The 14,783-nt window shown below is 34.8% G+C and overlaps 1 protein-coding gene across 1 annotated transcript; it reads right to left on the bottom strand.

Annotated features, from left to right (window-relative positions):
- Positions 1 to 3,497: 3,497 nt before the first annotated feature.
- LOC148848284 (large ribosomal subunit protein eL15) lies at positions 3,498 to 6,852 on the bottom strand. The gene is made up of 4 exons (XM_088949232.1): positions 6,798 to 6,852; positions 6,139 to 6,305; positions 4,027 to 4,224; positions 3,498 to 3,946 (listed from the first exon to the last, which is right to left on the bottom strand). Exons 1-4 carry the CDS (start codon positions 6,799 to 6,801, stop codon positions 3,701 to 3,703), a joined length of 615 nt encoding a protein of 204 aa, XP_088805358.1. The 5' UTR covers positions 6,802 to 6,852; the 3' UTR covers positions 3,498 to 3,700.
- Between the last annotated feature and the right edge of the window lie 7,931 nt (positions 6,853 to 14,783).

Below are 14,783 nucleotides of genomic sequence, written 5' to 3' on the forward strand. Positions count from 1 at the left end.
ATAATTATAATATTTTATTGATAATCAATAACAATACTTTTAATAACATTTTTAATTATTTTTAATATAACAATAATTACTAAATTTATTAACAGTATTTATTAATAACAATATTTATAATTTTAACTTAAAGTAAATATCTATTTATTAATCATATTTATAACAACAAACAGTAATTATTAATTATAATCACTAATTATATATTTATTAAATTACTGTAATAATCAGTAATTTATTAACAGTATTTTTTAATAACAGTACTTATAATTTTAAAGTAAATATCTAGTTGTTAGCAATATTTATAATAATGGTACTTATTAATTATAATCACTAATTAATTATTTATTAAATTACTCTAGTAATCAATAATTATTAAATTATAGTAATTAATTACTGTAATAATCAGTAGATTCCATTAACTATCTATTAAGTACTGTAATTACTGGAATAATTAGTAGATTCCATTAATTGGCCATTAATTAATGTAATTATTGGATTGTGAGCTCTCACATGGAAATCTACTCGCATGAATAAATTCCATTTACTCACGAAGAGAGCATCTGTTTTTATATATATATATATATATATATATAAGATTTGGCACTGAATCATGAATTGACTAATCTATTTCATTTAACACTGACCAATTTTTCCACCATGAAACAAAAGAAATACCTCATTTCACATAACTGTGTTTGAGGTTCAGGGTGACACCTAAACCAACAGCTTTCGCATGCCCACATGTTAGTAGTGTATGAACAATCGTTTCTGGCTCCTTCCCACATAGAGCACAATATCATTCACATTCATACCAAACCGAGACAGATTTGCTTTAGCAGCTATACGGCTATGCCATTCAAACAATTTTTCCAAATAAAACTTTTTATACCAAAAGCAAGAGATCAAAGTCTCATTTGGCACGTCTTCACGCATATACAGTTGGTTGTATAGAAGGCCGGCAGCCTGTGTTTTAGTCTTTTCTTATTTAGTTAAAAAAATATTTAGTCGCCAAAAGATACCACTCCAAAAAGACACGTTGAAGCCTGTTTTGCGTTATTTTCAGAAAGTTCCAAATGAAATTTTTCAACTTTTTTCATCCCATCTTCATGTGGGAAGACACGCTTTAACCAAACAGCCTTCAAGTTGCTAAGATCTTAATATAAAAACTCACATTGTAAGTCTTCCAAAAGATCTTTCAAAAAAGACTTACCAAATGGCACCCAAGTTAATTTCCATTATTTCTTTGATAGAATAAGCCGACCCTTTGGATTCGGAGTCCCCATGAGCTTATCATAACCCCCAAACTTTTATTTTTTTTCTTTCTACATCACAACCCCCACATTGTCCCAAAATAATTTTTTTCCCATATCTTCTTGAACAATAAGCCCAATAACTAATATCAAAATTGATTCCCAGACTCCAAGGCTTCATTAAGCTAAACAATGATTTCGAGTTTTCATAGACCAAAAATTTTTGTTTATCTTTCACTTTTTTTATCTATTAAATTTTCTTTGTTGTATAACCTCTAAGCCAGTTTGGCTACTAAAGCAAGGTTAAAAGTTATTGGGTCTCTAAATCCAAGACCCATTGAATTTTATTATTACATGCATTATTTCTACTGATCCAATTTATCTTTCTCCACTCGTCTACCTCCTCCCACGAAAACTTAATTTTGGATATTTTGAGTTGATCATACAAGCCCTTTTGGGAATTGGGATCTGCTCCTCACCAAGCACACATCGCACCAATCTCACGGTCACATCGTATATTGTATTAGGAACATCTTCCCTATAAATATTAAATACAAGTATGAGAGATGTTCCCGATAAATGACCAAGACGTACTGTAAGATCGATGTGAGGCATGTTGTGTGAGAAGATCCCGACTCACCTTTTGGGAGTAGGAAGCATGTATAATATGGTATAAGATGGTAAAGCAATTAGGACTGCTTTTATCTTTATTTCTTTTCTAACTACAAAGATTATTTTCTATCCAACTCTTAACTTTTCAGTCCACCCTCTCACATAAATGGTTAAGCATACCTTTCTTTGATCTACCCATATAGAGGGTAGTGATGCAATCTCAAATAAGGGAACCGTTTGCTAACCATCTAAATACCTATAGCCCTAAAAACATTTTTTTCTCAATTTAGGGTGAAGATTTAAGCCAAAAACAAACTTTAGACTTTGACGAGCTCATTTACTTTCCAAAGGCCATTCCATATCTCTTCCAAGCTTCCATAACTTCCCTATTTAATTATTGTGGAGCCTGCTAATGGTTATAGAAAAATCATTGGAGCATATTGAAAAACTATGTAAAATTTTAATTCCCTCACTAATCACCTACCTCACCCATCATGAAATCATGATTGTCAATTACCACAAGTCTAGAGGGTGGGACTTTCATGACTATTTGAGAACTTCAATAACCCTCAGGGGCCGTCCGATAACAGTTGAAGACTTGAAGTTGTTGAACTGAAAAATCTTATTGCTTGTCTTTTAGGCTCAGTTTGGAAGGAGTACAAATACAAATATGTAGAGTACAAAATCTTGTATTTTTTATTATTTTATGTATTCATATTGTACATATTTGTCTTTGTACTCTTTCCAAACTGAGCCTTAGTGAAGCTTTTAAGGCTTGTGGACTTCTTAATTGCTACAAGTCTAAAACTGAAGTCAATAGATTATTATTTCCTTAAACATTTTATTTTTTTAATTATTTTATCCACTAAAGACAAAGTAATTTGTTCAGTTTGTCTCTGATTTTTTTTAGTTCTTTTAAAGGGCTACACAACCGGAGATACCCCATAAGCCATAAACCCCCCAATCTAGGTGCAAGCAAAATTCGATCCCAAGTCTTGACTACGACCAACAGGAGACTTTACCAACCAATTTGTTGGCACCTTGCCAGTTTGTTTCTGATTTCGAGAAAATAATAATACTTGCATATTTGTTCTTAATTATCAACCTAAGCATCATACCTCGAAGAATTATGCCTGAGGCCATTTTATGCAATTTCTCTATACTTGACAATAAATATAAGAAGGGTTCGAGCATGATACGAGAAAAACGTGATACCAAAAAAATTCACAGCCAATCAACTAGTATTATAAGAAGTGACCAATCAGACGATATTCATGACAATTTGGGGGTCCTTTAATGAAACACATAAAATTCAGCTTGAAAGCAACTGCGTATGCATCAATAGGGGAAAAAAATGGCGGAACCCAAATAGTTGGTCGAGTTGTATTTCTCGGGAAAAATGTTTATTTTATTTCCAAGCTACCCGTCGCTGAGCATAGGCACACATTGAAAAGATTAGCATCAGCATTCGAAATCATGCCTTCAAGGGATACAAATCATAAAATTAAAACTCAAAAAGCAGTAAGTAGATTCAGGATAGACCTTTAATTGAACAAGGAACCTGAAAGACGAGTAGACGTAGGCACCCAAAATGGGGGAAGCAGAGAAAATGCCCAATGAAGAACAGGCCTAGCGTTCTAGCAACATTGTAATAAAATTATAAAAACGATCCTCCACATGATAAAACAACTTAAACAAATATAGCGTATAAAATCTGCCAAAATATGAATTTGTTCATCGTTATAACCAACTCACTCTTTATCCCAAACAGGCTAACGAGTCCTACAAATGAAATCCCAATCCTAAAACAACAAGAACTGCAAGAAATGTCACTTCCATTAACGATAGCGACGGAGAGAGAGGGTGTTGTTTCTCTTCCAGTTTGCCCTTCGGGATGGCCTTGCCTTGTGGTGCAAGTGTCCCTTTCCATGGAGACCCCTGTACTTTTTACCAGCAGAAGTGAGTCCCCGGAGCTCCCTGTGCTTATGAACAGGCTTGCAGATCCAGTTGATCCTAGGGTCATTGCGGATCGCATTATGGGCAGCGTCAACCAAGATGATCTCATAGTATTTGTATGTTGAATCCTGCAACCAGAAACGAGAAGGGCATTCATTACAAGCCAGACCAAAACCATAGAAACGGTTACAAAATTCAAGGCACATACCTCATTGATCCAGTACGAATTAAGAACCTTCAGGCCACCCAATTTACGCCCAGCACGTTCCTCTGCAACTGATCTCTTGTTGCGTTGAAACTTCAGCTGTGTGATACCTTGGTTTGTTGGCTTACCGTACATAATACCCTTGGGAACTGGCCTCTTACGACCACCACGTCTAACACGGACACGGTAGATCACATATCCCTGAAAAGAGCATAAATTTAGCGAACATGCGGATGCAAGAAACAAGATTAGTTCGTGAGCAAGGTTCCAAGTATTGATAAGACACCCCATATCAGGCATATCATATGGTATCATTGGGTATCCGATACACCTGTTTACAGGTGTTTTCATCGGGAACCCAACCTTTTTATTTATTAAATAATATGAAAACATTCATAAGAATTAAATTTCAAAAAAAAAAAACACATGGCCAAAATTGTATCCATACACCCCTACCAATACATTTGGGTGTAGGGTGTATCGATACCTTAAACCATGCTTATGAAACAAATCCATAAATAAACACGCATTCAAGAGTGGGTATATTGAAAACACTGTATAAATTTAAGGAATTAAAGTTATTAGGGATACACAAATTTCAACAAAACTCCCTCGCTGAGATTCAAGTAAATCAAACCAAATTATTGGACTTTGAGTGAGGACACTATCATAACAGGTAAATAATTCTGGCCAGTTGGAACCAAATAATAGCTCCCCCACGTAGTAGATGGTCAGGCCACCAAATGCACAAACTCGAAGGTCATGTCAATAAGGCGTATTAAGTATATGAATGGAATGCAAGAGCCATGTGATCAGACATGGTATGTATGAAGTTTTCATTTATTTTTGTATTCTTAGACAATGGAGGCGTTTTAGTCATCTTACATAATCTGAAATCCAGCATGGTAGTTTGGGTTCCCTAGTCTTGGTTTATTTCTGTCTAAAATTTCGAATTCATCAACAAGTAATTTAGGAGTTACTGAGTTTTCTTTTTGTTAAAAGCACAATAGTGCAACTGTGCAATTCAATCATTTTTGTTGTCTTCCCTATTATACCCAGATACCCATACACTGGAGTCATATCATGTTGGATACTTCAATTATTATGTAAACTTTGCAAGAATTTCTCAGCACATCCTTGTAACATACTCATTTGGTACTACAATAATTGGAATCTAACTCATTTGGTCCTACATTCGTTGGCATGAAAGTGGTACATCCTACATCAGAATGCTAATGCATCACTAAATACATGAACTGATGCTCAAGTTTGTAGTTACCATCTTAAATGCTATAAAATAATGAATCGCGATCAACTAGAGGAACATTACATGCTAATGTTTGTGAGGAAAGCACTCAGTCCCATATCATTAATCAGTATGAAAGCACTTAGTCCTACATTTGGTATCAGTGTAGTTCATCCTACATGGATACATCAGAATGTTAATGGATCTGTTATTATATACCATAATACAAGAACCGGTTCTCAAATTTCTGCCTCAAACACCATAGCTTAACAGGTCCAGATAAACTAGAGGCACACTAATATCAATGTTTCAAAAGAAAGGATGTATTATTGAACATATATAGACAATATAAGCCAAAAAGCAATAAAAGCCGTGAATTTTCAGATCAAAATCTAAATATGCAAATCCAGCAACGATCATTCAACTTTTAGGGCAACGCACACGAACTTTTAGTTTAGATTCCTCAACTACCAGCAAGCCAAATAACCCGATAACTATGGTTTGAGTTTGAACTAATTAAACACCAGTTTTAGTTGCTTTTTGGTCATCTAAGATGATTTCCAGGTACGCTTCATCTTGTGCAATCTGCCCAGGCTCACCTGAATAACTAAACTGCTAAGAATGGATTAAGGTAAATCAAATCATTATGTACCCAGAAAAACTATAGCATTAAGGTAGGTGCTCCTTGGTAGTCTTCCAATTTGATGTGGTAATTTGGGTATCATTCAAACCTTCGCAGTAACTACAATTTGTTGAGTCCAAACAAGATTTTGGAGAAAATATAAGTAACCGGTCCAACATGTTAGCAGGTAAAAAAGACAAACCCACTTGAAAAGTATAAGAAATTGATGCAATAGATGGCCACACACCTGTTTAGCCTTGTAGCCCAACCGGCGAGCCTTGTCAGGCCGCGTAGGTCGCGTCACTCGGACGATCGAGGGTAGCTGGCGGTATTCCCAGCACCTGACCCTCTGCAGAAACCTCATTACATCGGACTGCTTCTTCCTCCATAGCTCTGATACATACTTGTAAGCCCCTAAATATCACATAAATGTAAAACAGAAAAATCAAAACCCTATAGACACGTACAACCGGCAGAAGGTATCCAATAAGATTGAACGACCATTAATAAAAGTAAAATACTTGGATCCTCAAAACAGATAACAAAACTCAGACCAGTAATCACAACTAAACAAAAACGACTGAGAACAAATACAACGACTAGTGCATCACAAATCCACTGATCCAGCATTGGAAAAAAGATATATCGTAAAACTGAGAATTCAATACGCCTGAGAATAAACACCATTCGCGACATCAATGACACAAAGTGAAAAAAAAACGACAGATTTGTTCTTGAAATGTTCGAGACAGAGTACCAGCATCCCCAGTATCCCATTTCTAGAATCAAAGCAATGGCTGCAAAACAAGACTGTAACATCCAAAACTGGGAACAATGGCTGCAAAATGATTCAGAGCACGATATGAGAATTCTGAGATCGAAGGAATGAAGCGACCGTTCGCTTACCCATCGTTGCCGCGTCTTGGCTTCAAGTTGCTCTAGGGTTTTTGCGTACCGAAGGGCTGTGTTTTGTCGAGATAGAGTAATTTATAGAAGACCGATGAGCTATAAAGATGAGATCTCAATCGTGTATTATAGAAGATGTTAATCCGTCGGTTATTAGAATTATACCAAGTATATTGTAAGAGAGTTCGCTCTCTCCAAGTCCCAACTCCAACTTTCACTGTCAACTTATAACCCAGATTCATTTCTTATTTTCAATTATATCCTTCATTTTCTTCTCCCTCCGACCGGTGAATTCACATCTGCGCCCCACATGCACATCTGAGCGTGCATTGGGAGCATCTCTTACTTCTATTTTTGGGAGATGCTCGCGCTCAATCGATGACTCAATGAGCCAACAAAAACATTTCAACATCCTACTAGCATTATCGGACATGTTACAACTTAAAGTTACGAGACCGAATCAGCCCCACAAAAATGCTTCACACAATGTCCCACACCACATCCTTGTGGTGTATTGAGAACATCTCTTAATGATGACATCATCATTCTTGATATTATGATCGGGAGATGTATCTAAAACATAGCGGAGATGTGTTGTGGGATGTTACTGGGGACAGTCTTGTAGGGGGCTGATTTGAACTCAAAAGTTACATCTTATACATGGTGAGTCCTACTTTTATGGTGGGTCCTAATCTCATGGTGAGATTAGGTCAGGTTTTGGGCTTAACTTTACAATGTGTTGGATCCGGGATTGAGGTCAAGTCCATTTAAATTTTGGCAAAAGTCAAATCCAAATCCAGCTCATAACCAAATATAGGAGAGATGTGCGATAGAGGGTGCAATTCGGGTTGACTTGAGTTAAATGTTTATATTGTTTCGAGTTTTGGGTTATGCTCGTTGAAATTTTGACAAAATCCCAACCCTGATATGCTAAAATTGCACCTTTGGGCATGTTCATTTCTTCTTAACTCTTATCTCTTAAGAAGAATCTTTTTAACTTTAAGAGAAAATTTGTTGTTTGTTTCCTCTTATCTCTTATCTCTTATCTCTTAAAGTGCAATCATACAACTTTTTGTTTTCCAATGATATCTCCAAAAAGACAAATAAAAAACTCTCATTTATGAGTCAAAATGGAAATTTGATAGTTTTCAGAATTCAAAATAACATTATCTGCATTCAGAGTTTAGAAGAAAAAAAAGTTCACAAATACCAATCTACCTCTTAATTTAATTATTAAATTTTCAGATGTCAAACTTTAAAGCAAACGGACAGGCCCTTAAATGTCATGTCATATTTGTAAAGTGTTGGAATGTGTTTTGTTGTAGGAGATCCCAACTTGTCAATGAGTCAGTCTTATCCAATCAAACTGAGCATACCAAACCAATTATATAAGTTATAGTTATGTGATTTTTCCATAATTATAAATGGGTTAGTTTCAATTCTTTTCTGTTCCAAACAAATTGATGAGTTAATAATATATAAAGGATATATAGTTTTCTTGTGTTTTTTATTATATTTTATGTTTAAAAAGAAAATATTAATAGATAATATATAAGATATTTTTGGTTCAAAACTTGGCTTATTAACATACAAACAATTAACTATTGTATTGTCATTTTTATTAAGGCCATATTAAGTTTTAAGTTGTTATTAGTATAGATAATTATACATGTCAATATAACTTGATCTATTGAGCCAAACCCAATTATCCTAATTAAAGATAAGATAAAATTCCAAATTAATACCATATACTTTGTGTCTAGTGCCACTTTGGTTCCCGAACTTTAAAATGTGACAATTCAGTACCTCAATTTTCAAAACGTGACAATCCAATACCTACCATTAATCAGTAGTTAAATTGTCGTTAAGTGACATTTGAAAAGGACACAAATGCTATTCGAGTGTCATTTAATTTTTTTGTTATCAACCATCTAAATGTTGACAAAAGATTAACAGTCCAAAATCCTTGTTTCTTCCATTCAAGAAAGTTGGGGTAATGTTTGAATGGGCATTCTGGTGAACCCAACTTTCTTGAATAGAAGAGGCAAGGATTTTGGGACTATTATTTTTTTCGTCAATGTTTGGTTAGTTGATAAAGAAAATTAGATGGCACTTGAACGACATTTGTATCTTTTTAAAATGTCACTTAACGGCTGATTAATAGCTAGTTAACGGTAAGTACTAGATTGTCACATTTTGAAAGTTCGGGTACTGAATTATCGTATTTTAAAGTTTGGGGACCAAAGTGACACTAGACCCAAAATACAAGGTACTAATCGAGAATTTTCCCTAAAGATAATTGTAGATATCAATATAACCAGACCCAATATATCCTAATTAATGATTTCTATGTCTATAATTTTCTCCCATTAATAATTGGTACACGACTAATACACTTTATCCCAAAATAAATCTGACCTATTGACAAATCTATCCCTCTATAGGGATACAACTTGGGAAGATTGGATTGTGTTAATGATCAATCTAGACCTAGCCCTAAAACTTAGTCATCGAATTACTTTAATTAATATAGAAGCCTTAACTTCTCTCTATAACTCTGTAACACCCCTCCACTTAACTCCTAGAACAAAAACATATATTTTTTCTTTATAAAAAAAAAAATGTATTAGACCCAAACTCTACCTCCTCTACTCCCTATCTCGTTATCTTGTTTTTTTTTTCCAAGAATTTGTACATGAGAAAAAGTAATATGGACATCACTTTTTCAAAGCCCATAAGCCGAAGATATGGCAGTCCTCTCCCTCACCATACAATTTATGTACCTTTGACTTTTTATAACAATATTGTATCTATAATGTAATTGACTTAATATAACTTTTTCCATTGCCATAAGCCAACAAAAAGATTATATAACTCCCCCCAAAGAAAACTCCAACCTCTGCCACAATCTCAGTAGATTGATAAAGTTTGAAAGGATTTTAATCTAGGTGGAAAATTCATCTTTTATTAGGCTTTTATAACCCAATTTAGGAGTATAATGCACCAAAATTATGAATAAAATGCACTTGGCTAATACATACATGCACATTTTATACCTGGAAAAAAACTTAAAATTAATGTATCATTAAAGTGGTTACCAATACGGTGGCACTTGTCAAAATTCATAATAATTTATCTTTTATACATACATACATGCAAACATACAACATCATCGTCTAAGCCTTATCCTAACTATATGGGATTGGTTACATAAACTCAGTGTTGCCATTATGTTTTGTTTTAATGTCATATTATTGGCAATGAATCATTTCTTACTATTTCTATGGATGTCCTTTTGATCTACCCTGTACCCTTTTTTAGCCTTTTCAACTTGAAACAAATAATTTCTTCTTACAGTTTTTACTTTTTAATTTTTTTCCATGAACATGATCAAACTATCTTAATCTATTTTTCTCTCATTTTATCACCTATAGGAGCTCTCTTATGTTCATTCGAATGACTTCATTTTTTATCATATCATTTCTTTATTTTTTTCACTCAATTATCTAAACATATACATCTTTGCCGCAAACGTTTTTTGGACCTAATGTTTCTTGATTGTCCAACACTTTGTTCCATACTGTATAAGTAGCCTTATAGTTGTTTTATAAAGTTTTTCTTTTAATTTAAGTAGTGTTTGTGTATCACATATGACTCCATGTACACCCTTCCATGTTGCCCATCTCACTCTGATTATATGGGTGCCATCCACTATGTATATATATGAGTAGAAAAAACAAAATGTGTTTCTATATGGATAACATACATAATATGTGTATTCGTAAATGAGTGTAAGTGTGTATTAATCATATACATATGCATTTATTTATTTTTATTTGATGAATGAATGGTATTTTATTAAATAGAGACAGACACAGTACAAGCATGAAGCACCCTAAGAGGGGGCATGATGTGTTTCCTCCCCTTAAAGGTGGTTCCAAACCCAACTCTTTTCAAATTGCAGTTACAAATTATTCAAAAAAACAGAAAATTCCTTGAAGTCCCTTGTTTTGCTAAAGAATCTCCCAAAGCATTTGCCAACCTACAAACCCACTAAAAACTAACTAACATGATTTTTGTAAGTCATTTGACTTTTTTTTTATGATGTCCCTATATCCTAAACAACAGTTAATGGGACTGACACCCCTCCACTTAACTCCTAGAACACAAAAATAAAAATAAATAAATAAATAAAATCTTCTTTATAAAACAAAAGATGTATTAGACCCAAACCCTACCTCCTCTACTCCTCTACTCCCTATCTCGTTATCTTGTTTTTTTTTTCCAAGAAGCTGTACCATGAGCAAAAAGTAATATAGACATCACTTTTTCAAAGCCCATATATGGCAGTCCTCTCCCTCGTCATATAATTTATCTATTTATTACTTTTGTAACAATATTCTAGAATGTAATTGACTTAATATAACTTTTCATTGCCATAAGCCAACACCCAATTTAGGAGTATAATGTACCAAAATTATGAACAAAATGCACTTGGCTAATACATACATGCACATTTTATACCTGGATTCAACTATGATACCAGGAAAAAAAACACAAAATTAATGTACCATTATCATAAAAGTGATGACCAATAAGGTGGCACTTATCAAAATTCATAATAAATTGCCTTTACATACATACATACATACATATGCATGCATCCATCCATCCATCCATCAATAAAGAAATGATATGATAAAATCTGAGGTCATTCGAATGAACATAAGAGAGCTCCTATAGGTGATAAAATGAGAGAAAATAGATTTAGATAGTTTGATCGTGTGCATGGAAAAAAGTAAAAAGTAAAAACTGTAAGAAGAAATGATTTGTTTCAAGTTGAAGAGGCTAAAAAAGGGTACAGGGTAGATCGAAAGACATCGATAGAAATAGTAAGAAATGATTAATCGCCAATAATATGGCATTAAACAAAACATAATGGTAACACTGTATTTATGTAGCCAATCCCATATAGTTAGGATAAGGCTTAAACGATGATATTATATGTATGTATGTATGGATGGATGGATGGATGGATGCATGCATGCACATGCATGCATGTATGTATGTATGGATGGATGTCTATCTAAACATTTACATCTTTGCCGTAAATGTTTTTTGGCCCTGATGTTTCTTGATTCTCCAACACTTTGTTCCATACTGTATAACTAGCCTTATAATTGTTTTATAAAATTTTCCTTTTAATTGCTTATCATATATGACTCCATGTGCACCCTTCCTTGTTGCCCATCTTACTCTGATTCTATGGGTGTCATTCTGTATGTATATATATGAGTAGAAAAAACAAAATATGGTTCTATATGGATAACATACATAACATGTGTATTTATGCACCCTTTCATGTAGGCTTAGGTAAGTTGGTCGGGCTTGGAGTACACGATGCCTCAACCCAAGTCAAAGAAAAAAACAATAAGTACCTGACAAATAACTGAGGTCCAATTAGCATCTTCAATTGCTAGCATTCAAAGATGGAGAATACCAACAATTTAGTAAAGTGGTGGAAGTTGAGGCAAGACGAATAGAGAAGCTTGGCCAGAGACTAATACTGTGTTTGGTTTGAAGACAAAAGTAGGGAAAGGAAGGGAATCCTTTACAAACTTTGTATAGGTGAAGAGAAGGTGAAAGCTTGGGCGGGATTTGAATGGGGGAAGGAAAGGATTATGGGTGTTAGAAAACTGAATGGAGGCTTGTTTTTGTTTATGTTCCATGACATAAATCACACACATCTAGTGGGTGATGGATATAGAAGAGAGAAAGAACATATATAGACTACGATTTAAGATTAGGGATGATTCAGAAAGTGAGAAGAAAGGAAAGCGATGTGAATTGGGATCCTAGGCATTCCACTTCATGCGTGGTGTAGGTGAAGAGGTGGGAAAATTTAACTTGGCAAGAATTTTGGTTTAGATAGAAGACATTTCAGATCTCCCAATGTCAGTGATGCTTTGCTTCGTAGGTGAAGAATACGAGCTGAGGATTTTTACAGAAGGAGATAAGATTGGGATAGGAGCCTAGGGCCCAATATCAAACAAAGCATCTTTTAGGCCTCGTTTGGTTCATTGGAATAGGGGTCTAGAATTGGAATTGGAATAGGCTATTCCAATTCTAACTATTTGGTTAGGTGGAATTAGAATCCCATTCCCATTCTTGTTGGAATGGCATTCTCCCATTTGAGAAAATGGTCATTTCTTGTCCTTCCCTCGGAAATGAAATTTCATTCCTGCTGACTCCTATTTCTATTTTCATTCCTGTTTGAACCAAATAGACTATGGAAATGGACCATTTTTTATTCCAATTCCAAAAGATTCCGATTACAAACCAAACAGACCCTTTCTTCAATAGTTGGGATAGCAATAATCATTCTATTCTTTCATAATACCTGTAGGAGTTAATAGCAGAGAATATATTAATCAGACCTATTTCATGAGAGTCACTGGTCCATGTTCCATAATCCAACCGATGGAAACCAATGAATAAGGTTCTTTCTTCTCTTGGTGGATGCATGGTTATGATAAAAGCCCGTATTACAGTCCCCACTACCTCTAGTGAGCTAGTAACACATCGAACTTTGCTTTCAATGACCCTTTTCCATTTTAAGTAGTTGTTCTAGTTCTATTAAGGCTCAGTTTGGAAGAAGTATAAATACAAATAAGTAGAGTGCAAAACTTTGTATTTTATATTATTTTGTGTGTATTTATACTATACATATTTGTATTTGTACTCTTTCTAAATTAAGCCTAACAGATCGAGTTCTCATTCCTTGATAATATTTTGTTCATCTCTAACACCACCTTGTATTGCTTCTCAAAAAAAAAAAACCCCACTTTGTATTTCCTACAACTTGGTCCAAATGGAAATTGGAAACTATACTTTGTTTTTAGCCCCCCAAATTGGTGCAACTCCAGGAGTGTAACCCATCTTGGCATTGTTTAAATTTGTAGAGTTTGGCCAAGCATTCTTCGTAACATTACAGTAATCTAGGTGCCTAGTCCAAGATAGGGGTGCAACTTGGGTGGGTCCAACCCGAGCCGGAACCGACCCCAACTCAAGTTTTTGCACAGGTTGTTGGGCCAAAGTTTCTGAGCTACAAGTTGGCCTGGGCCAGAAAACTCAGGCCCGATCTAAACTTGGGTTGGGCTTGGGTTGAGGTAGCCCAAGCCCGACCCTAGTTGGCCCAACCAACCCAGGCCCGACCCAATTTGAGCCCACCTGAAAAAGTACATACATACATATATTATACTTATATAAAAATATTTTTTCTAATTATGTATACATGTAATGTGTATATGTATAAAGTATGTATATGTCCATTTGAAAATGAAATTGTACATATTTCAATCAATTCTACTCTTAAATTAGGCCATAAAGCCTAATAAAATATGGCTATATAAAAGTATATACATGAATTCTTTAAAACCCAACCAACATACCCAAACCCTATTAACTTGGCTAGGCCCAACCTTAGTTGTGTTAGATTAAGCTTGGGTTGGACCTAGGTTGATAAACTTAGGCTTAACCTTGGGTTAGGCCAGGCCCGAGCCTAAGGTTTGCACCTTTAGGGTTAGGCTTGGGTTGACCTTCAACTTGACCCCACCTGCCTAAGTTTCACCCCTAGTCTAAGAGTTTTCAAAGTGCACTGAATACCTTCCCCACCCTCCTTGCTTGTATGAACAATGGATAAATGTTGGACCAAGGCTGAATGAAAGAACTGTAATCAATCCATTGATGCTAAAGCTTGGTTCAACCTTTCACAGATTAACTAATCTAATTGTGATCCATTGATCCAAGTAAACCTACACAGGCTCCTTAAACCCTACATTGGTCTATATCGGTGTTTTTTTTTTAAGTTTTATTTATATTTTTTAAAAACCAGTTCAGAAGGGTCGGTTTAAGTCCCGGTTATCCTCTAAACCATGGTCTGACCCGATACAATCCCTATAGGGGCATATCGGGAAGCCATCAACA

Source organism: Nelumbo lutea, chromosome 6 (genome assembly GCF_056320005.1).
Source record: "Nelumbo lutea isolate HS-2025 chromosome 6, American lotus-T2T, whole genome shotgun sequence".
In the NCBI taxonomy this organism is placed as follows: domain Eukaryota; kingdom Viridiplantae; phylum Streptophyta; class Magnoliopsida; order Proteales; family Nelumbonaceae; genus Nelumbo; species Nelumbo lutea.